Below are 7,949 nucleotides of genomic sequence, written 5' to 3'. Positions count from 1 at the left end.
AGGAAGGAAGGAAAGAAAGAAAGAAAGAAAGAAAGAAAGAAAGAAAGAAAGAAAGAAAGAAAGAAAGAAAGAAAGAAAGAAAGAAAGAAAGAAGAGGAGGAGAAGGAGGAGGAGGACGACAACGATGACAATGACCACCTCAACCCTTACCTCAACACCGTTCACAAGAATTAATTTGAAATGTGTCAGAGATCTAAATGGAAAAGCTTAAACTATACAAGTTTTAGAGAAAAATATCTCCAAGACTCAGTTTTTTAGTTCACAGAAAGTAATAATCATGAAAAACAAATTGATAAACTGATCTCCATCAAGTTAAAAACTTCTGCGCCTGGAAAGACAATGTTAAGAAGATAAACGGGCAAGCCGCGGATTGGAAGAAAATATTATGACGTGTATATCTGCAAAGAACCTGTATCTAAAATACACAAAGAACTCCTAAAATTCAATACTAAAAAGACTAACAACCCAATTTTAAAGTGGGCAAGGGACTTGAACAGAGACTTTGTAAAGGAAGATATAGAAATGATTAATAAGCACATGAAAAAGCACTTAACATCAGTTGTCATCAGGAAAATTCAAATGAAAAGAACAAGGAGAGATGTCACTATCCATTAGAATGGCTAAAAAAAATTTTTTTTAATTAACACTACCAAATGTTGGTGAGAATCCAGAGCAACCAAAGCTCTCAATTGCCCCTGAAAATGTAAGGTCATTCACCTACTTCAGAAAACTGGCAGTTTCTTATAAAGTAAAACATGCATCTACCTGATGATACATCATTTCCACTTCTATTTGTTTATCCAAGAGAGATGAAAACATGTTCACAAATTATGTCTGCTAGTTTCCTTCCTCCCTATCTTTAGCCATGTCAATCATTCCCTTCTGGAGTTCCCTTTTTCCTGTCCCCATCCCTGATTTCTGCATGTACAACCTTAAGGAATGTTCTGGATTAAGGAGCCTTGCTGGCTCCATTCCCTAAAGGAATCTCTTTATCCTCCAAATCTCTTTGGTACTCTTTTCTATGTTTCTTTTAGAACATCATTTTCAAAATTGTATTATAGTTATATATGGCACATCCCCATCTAGTCTGTAAGCTCCCATCTGACATGATCTCTCTGTGTCTGATTTATCTTTGCACCCACTTGGGGCTTTACACAAGTTGTTTTGATCTAGTATTGAATGAGTGACTATTTGGATATATATTCATCCTATGACATAGTGGACTTAAGGTGAGAAGATCTTGGTCCAAGTCCTTTCTCTGATCTTACTTGCCTCTATTTGATGATAAAAAACTGAATGGCTGTAGTAGACTGTTACTATGGTGACCTTCAATAAATTATGCCACCTAACTTCCATGCCCTTGTGTAGTTCCTTCCCACATTGACTCAAGGCTTGGCCATGTGTCTTGCTTTGACCAGTGAAACATTAGCAAACAAAGTATTGGTGAGCATGGCACATTGGGGCACTGAGGAGGAGGGGGTCTTATCTTGGACTGCTGGCTCCTGGCAGCCCTGAGCTGCCATGTAAAAACTCTGACTACCCTGCTGGAGAGACCATGTAAGGAGGCCATGTGAAGATAGAGAGTCCTTGACCCTACATAGGGAAAAGGAGGCCAGCCATCTCAGCATCCCAGCTGAGCCTAGTCCAGATTACTGTTGTTTTAAGCCATTATTAGGTTTTGGAGTTTACAGGTAGGTGGGGGAATGAAGGCAGAAATAGCCTCTGCCTCTCCAAAAGGATGGTGGAGAGGGAGTCCCTTCTTTTGTGAAGAACAATATAATAGAATTGAGGGATTTGGAAAGTTTATGAGAGACCATTAGCTCCATGTCCAGCTCAGACACCTTCCCTGGACTCCCTCCCCTGACATAAGTGCCCATTTCACTTCCATCTATCCATTTTTCCTCTTTTAAGACTATATTATAATGTTGACATATATGCCAAATGCTAATCTACATGCTCTCGAGAGTCAGAATTATCTTATTCACCTTTTTCTCCCCAGTCCCTGCATAGTCCCTGGCATATAGTTGATGCTCAATCAATGTATGTGGCATTAGCTAAAAATCTGATGTTCTTTGGAAATGGCTAAAATCTGAAATATTATAACACCACCTCACTTAGAATGTTCCTTACCTTTCTGTCTCAATTTTGAAGTGGGGAAAACTGTACAGATCATTTGATCGTATGTCCTATTATGAGGAAACTGCAGCTCAGAGAGGGAAAGGCATCTGCCAGAAGTCACTCTGCCTGGTGCACCCTGCGCCCATGTGGCCCTCCTGGTGTCCTGGCGTCCAGGAGCCTTCTCTCTTACACTTCCCTCCTGGGGGCTCCAGGGAGGTAGAACCTACCAAGACTCCACCACATCACACCCCAGGGACTCAGCCTTTATAGAGGTCTTTATGTCTCGCTGAAAGAACATTGTCTTTAAATTGTGCCTATTCTTTCTTGCAGGCAGTTCCCCAGATTGTGCTACCCGAATCTTAGCGAGGAGGTGCGGGGAGAAAGGGGAAGAACCAGCTTGCCTGGAGGTCTCTAAGCCTGGATGCCATAACCCCCCGCCCCAAGGCTGAGAGGGGGCTCCACCAGCGCTGGAGGAGGCGGTTCAAACTGACAGAGGGAGCCCTTGCTGCTATTGCAAGGACCGTTGAGGCTCCTTTAAGGAACCCTTTACAAGATTATTTTAATTGCCGTGCAGACCTTGTAACTTGACCCAGGGAGGTCCTCTGTACTCTCCTAGAGAAAGTATTCCTAAAATCCCATTTAATGTGTGCGTCTCACTTCTGCCCTCATTCAATTTCAGGCAACTGTGTACCCCTATTAATACCCCCATGACAGTGTGGGAAATAGTTTGTAGTGCTTTGTCCCGGGCTCCCCTTTCCACTCTATTTTCTGTATCTCATTAGAATTTACAGCAAGTAGCTTTTTCTTTTTTCTTTTTTTTTTTCTCTTTTCTTCCTCCCCCCTCCCCCGCCTCCCTCCCCCCTCTCCCCGTGGTTGTGGGAGCGGGTCTGGAGAGGAAGTGATGAGCTTGACTGGAGCCAGGAGAAATATTTAGAAGAGTATTTACCTTCAATTCGATCTAAACCCATCGTTCTGAAACTTGGCTGCTCATTGGAACCACCCGGGAGCTTTAAAACCTAATGATGCCTGGATGTCAGCGCAGGGGTCTGACTTAATTGATCTGGGATACGGTCTGGGCATCGAGATTTTTCAAACTCCCCAGGTTATTACCAGGTTGAAAACTACTGAGATATAGTCTTCATTTCTTTTTGTACCCTGAAAAAGGCAGACTCTCAGTTCAGGTCGATGTCCCAGGGGATGCGGCACCTGTCCATTTGCAGCCTCCAGCTCTGCATGGTCCGGAAAAATCTGAGCGCGCGACTACGATAAACAGGCGGCAGCGGGGAGGACGGAATGGGCGGGGTGGGTGGGCGGGGCCGCGCCTTGTCCCGCCCCCTGCACGCCTATCGGCGCGCGGTGCGGGCCCTGACGTCACTCTTGTCAGGGCCGCGGCACATGGGCGGCCGGATGCGCTGAGCCAGGCGCTGCGGGGCCGCGGAGCGCGGGGGAGCAGCGGCGGCCGGCGCGGGGAGGGGGGTGGGGTGGGACGGCGCGCGGCCTCGGTGCTGGCGGGACAGGGCCACGGCAGTGCGGTGTCTTCCGCCCTTCTGCAGCCGTCTGCAAATTGTTTCTTTCTTTTTTGCAATTTTGAACATTTTGCAAAACCAGGGTTCAAGGCAGGTGAGAGCATCCTGCTCGTCGCCGAGTAGCCCACAGGCACTTGGTGCGCTCTCCGGAGACCGTCCGCACTGGGAACCCGAAAGTTTTTTGTTTTTTATTTTCTTACTCAAATGTATTTATAAAGATTTGATTTTTTTTCTTCCCTTGTCTCCACCGCCTTGAAAGAGAGTACTTTTGGCAAAGGACGGAAGAAAAAGCTCAGCAACATTTTGGGGGCAGTATTTTTTTTTTTTTTTAAGAAAAATATTTGAGTGCATCGCGACGAAGAAAATGTCCCGACCGCTCCCCCTGAATCCCACCTTTATCCCGCCTCCCTACGGCGTGCTCAGGTCCTTGCTGGAGAACCCGCTGAAGCTCCCCCTTCATCACGAAGACGGTGAGCGCTGCCCTCCTGGCTGCCCCGCTCTGGGAAGGGATCTTGGGATCCCTCCTTTGCCAGGCACCCACACTGGCTTGCTGGAGCATTCATCTCTGTCCCCCTGGCCCTGCTTTGATGAAATAGAGGAGCTCACCCATCACCCCACCCCTCCTCTTCCTCAAAAAGGGGGGACGCCCTCTCTGAGCAGCGTTTAAAATAACGCTGGGAACCCGGCCCAGCCCCCCGGCGTCTAGCTCCCGCGGCACAGGTGGGAGATATGACTTGACAGGTCGTTTCCTAGATTAAGGCTTTATCCGCCCGCCGAGTGAAACCGCCTGCGCGAGGGGAGAGCTTCGCGGGCTTGGGAGGAGAAACGAGAAGGCTTGCTTCCCATACGGGTGGGGGCCTGTTGTGGGGGATCTCACTGCCCGGGCTGGGTATTGGGATCGTACTGTTGTTTCTGTTATTGATGAGTATTTGGAACTCACGAGGTGTGAGCGGAGACGCATGTTCTCCAGTGAAGGGTAATTCAGAAAGGGGGGTGAAGGCTGGGGCCGGCGGGGTGGAGGGAGTGGTCTCTCGGCGGGAAGCCGTGCACGCCTCCAGCGCTGACACTTTCCCCGTGCACTTTCCTGGTGGGAGGGGAGAGAGGAGCAGGCTCACGTGTAACCCGCGCAGGAGCCTCCTCTGGCTTGAGCCTTTTCTTGGTAAGTCCCAAACCTTCCCGAGACAACCTTGGCTGGAGCAGGACAGGAGGGGTCGTGCGAGGAGGCGCAAGACTTAGCTGGTGCCTCCAGGGATGTCATTTGGGGTTTTGTGATTTCTATCTCACAGCAAATACGGACCGTGCGGTTCATGGTGTAAAGTCTTGGAAGCTCATTTGGCTCCAAATAGCTCGGGTGTACTCCTGTCTTCTTTCCTAGCAGGGGCCAACCTGTTGCATTGCAAGAGTTGAGGGCTTTGGTTCTTAATCTGCAGAGCACAGCTTCCTTCTTAATTCTCCTTTAAGGAGTAGCACTTGGGAGGAAGGTGCTGCCTGCAGTCTTTTGCATCTGTGGGTGTTTTAAGTCAGATTCCTAGGAGATGAGACTGTAGAGGATTAGAATGGATGGCAGTGGAGGCTGTGATTCTCTGAGGAAGAAACTCAGAAACCAAATTCCTTAATCCCAGATTGCACTGGCGCCTGAGTACTAGGCTGGCAAAATTGAGAGCGCTGGTTAAAGACCTCATTGGCTGGGCAATACTTCCAGGTAAAAATAGCTGCATACATTCTTCATAGGTATGTAGACTAACCACCTTTTCCATTAGCTATGCTTTTGACAGGTTACATACATTGTGTAATTTTTGTGAATCGGATTGGGGGAAGGGGAGGAAGATAACACTTTGTATTTAAAAAAAAAAAACTTTTGCAAAATACAGAGTAGCACAGGGGCTTTAGAAGCAAACACATGTGGGCTCAGGAAATTGTTTTCTCTGCCAATACGAGACAAGGTCCTTCAAAGCACAGAGCTTCCATTTCTTCACTGGAAATGGAGCTAATTGCTATTTGTAGGTTGATTATGAGATTTTTGGAGATAATGTATGGAAAAAAACTAGAAATATAGTAGATGCTCAATACATGGTTTCAAAGAAGGTTGAAGAGTTCCTACTTTGCCAAAATTAGAATCACCAACTTACTGGCTTTCCAAGTCTGAATGACTTCATATTGTTACTGTAATGAACTTCCTGGATGCCAAATCATGCCTGGTTTTTGCCTGTTTTCTTAAAAATCACAGCAATTGAATGTAATTGCAGGTGTTATTTTCCCAGTGTATATTAAATTATTTGTCTCCTCAAATCATGCCCTGAATTTTGTGCTCTCTTGTTTATACCCTAGATTGGTCTGTAGCCCTGTCCCGAGGACTAGTGCTTGCTTTCCAAAGTAAATAGGAAGATGGTAAAAAAAACAGGCGGAGATCCATGTCCTGCCTGAACTTTTAACTCTAGATCCACAAGAGCCAGCAGCCAGAGAAGAACCCTGGCATTTGGGACAAGTAGTTTTATAGCAGCGGCCAGGAGGAATGGTAAAAAAGTCACACTTTTTATTTTTTAAAGTCCAACTTTTCCTCTTCTCCTGCAGCATTTAATAAAGATAAAGACAAGGAAAAGAAGCTGGATGATGAGAGCAATAGCCCGGCAGTCCCCCAGTCGGCGTTCTTGGGACCCACGCTATGGGACAAAACTCTTCCTTATGATGGAGATACTTTCCAGTTGGAATACATGGACCTGGAGGAGTTTCTGTCGGAAAATGGCATCCCCCCTAGCCCTCAGCATGACCACAGCCCTCACCCTCCCGGGCTGCAGCCAGCTTCCTCAGCTGCCCCCTCCGTCATGGACCTCAGCAGTCGGGCCTCTGCACCCATTCACCCTGGCATCCCGTCCCCGAACTGTATGCAGAGCCCCATCAGACCAGGTAAACTCTTGGAAGCCTCTCCCTCCAGATGGGGAGGAGGGTGAAATGGAGGGCCAGGGTGGAGGTGGCATAAAGGTCTTAATCGGAGGACTTTAGCTCACTGTAAAAGAGGAATCTTGTATCTCACTCACAGCACTGGTTGTCTCACTTCAGCGAGCATCAGTATCACCTGGGGAGTCAGCTAAATGCCGACTCTATGGACCTACCCTAGAAATTCTTCTCAGGTCTGGGGCAAGGGCCCAGAAATATGCATTTTTAACCAGCCACCTGAAAGCTGATTCAAGGACTTCAGTTTAAGAAATACCAACCTACAGTAAATGATTCGGATAATTCAGGCATCTGTCTCATCTCCTGTCTCTTTTCCACATTCCCCAAATACACAGATCATAGGATCTTGCTGAATGTTTTGGGTAGACTCTCTAAGGCTGTGGTTTACCTGCATTCATTCTCTTCTGGCCTAAACGAAAAAAAAAAAAAAAAGTTAGGGGTGTGGGGCAGATACTTTTTTCTTCTTTTCATCTTGTGTTGTCGCTGATTGAGAAACGGAATATAAAAGCAGCTCTCATATTAAGCATGGCTTAGCCTTTTTCAGCACTAGACCCCATATTTCTCTCTTCAGTAGTCCTACACACCAAATTGTTCTTACATTTCTTTTTTTCATTTTCATCTGTCCATCACACTTAATCCATTTTTATCAAAGCCTTCAAGGTCACAAGGTCAGCTGTAAATGATGTCGAAATATTACAGAAAAACATCACCTGAAATGACCAGTACTTCAAAACTCACTGCTAAATGCTCAGATATACACACAAGTTGAGGCGGCTCTGGCTTCATGCCTTTAGCACCGTGTAGTACAGTACAAAACGAACGGGAAGAAAGGCCATTTTATGTGCCCAGGTAACCAGGAACAAAGATTCACAGGTAAATTGTCGGGGAGGTCGCAGAGCTGAGGCCTTTAGCTGCAGGGGAAGACAGAAAGCAGGACAATGGGAGACTTGTGCCAGAGATCATTCCTGAACTCTGTGTCCTCAACTCGTGTAGAATTTCTGTGACACACAGAGCAAGATTAAAATGGAAGGAAATGATGCAAAGGAGGAAGAGGATACCCCTGCCTTGATATATTAATATTGGAGTTCAAGTTCTCTCATGCAAATCTCTCTTTGCTGGCCCCTTCTCTAAAATCTACTTTGAACTATAACTAAGGACTACTGGCTGGAATGGAATGAAGTCCTAACCTCTGACCGCCCCAGGAGGCTGCAGAAGCTTGAGAAAACACTCTTTTATGTGAACCTAAGCCCCTATTCCTTAGAAGGTATAGTGCCATTGTCTTCAATTTCTGCCCAGGAACAGACAACCAGCAAAGTAAATAACATTCGAAATGGAAAATAACCAGGGAGAAGG

At 46.4% G+C, this 7,949-nt stretch overlaps 2 protein-coding genes across 5 annotated transcripts in view; both read left to right on the top strand.

Moving 5' to 3' along the window:
* The window catches only part of STXBP4 (syntaxin binding protein 4), a 237,951-nt gene extending 234,538 nt beyond the window's left edge, over positions 1-3,413 (top strand). Inside the window, exon 19 of one of the 2 annotated variants that reach the window (XR_002781532.1) lies at positions 2,449-2,508. Coding sequence is in view for 1 of the 2 variants with exons in the window: in XM_011365019.2 (XP_011363321.1) it covers positions 2,449-2,533 (85 nt within the window). In the remaining variant the exon portion in view is untranslated. Of the gene's footprint in view, positions 1-2,448 lie in introns of both variants that reach the window. The other variant, XM_011365019.2, reaches the window with a different exon arrangement.
* Positions 3,414-3,548: 135 nt separating this feature from the next.
* Positions 3,549-7,949, top strand: part of HLF (HLF, PAR bZIP transcription factor) — a 57,189-nt gene continuing 52,788 nt past the window's right edge. Inside the window, exons 1-2 of one of the 3 annotated variants that reach the window (XM_011365012.2) lie at positions 3,549-4,114; positions 6,216-6,548. In XM_011365012.2, coding sequence (XP_011363314.1) covers positions 4,009-4,114; positions 6,216-6,548 — 439 coding nt within the window. In that variant the 5' untranslated portion in view covers positions 3,549-4,008. The remainder of the gene's footprint in view (positions 4,115-6,215; positions 6,549-7,949) is intronic. The other 2 variants (XR_002781531.1, XM_011365011.2) reach the window with 2 other exon arrangements.

Source organism: Pteropus vampyrus, unplaced genomic scaffold, assembly GCF_000151845.1.
Source record: "Pteropus vampyrus isolate Shadow unplaced genomic scaffold, Pvam_2.0 Scaffold104, whole genome shotgun sequence".
Taxonomy (NCBI): domain Eukaryota; kingdom Metazoa; phylum Chordata; class Mammalia; order Chiroptera; family Pteropodidae; genus Pteropus; species Pteropus vampyrus.
Note: the sequence above shows the minus strand (reverse complement) of the source record. Positions and strands in the feature narration are given on the sequence as shown.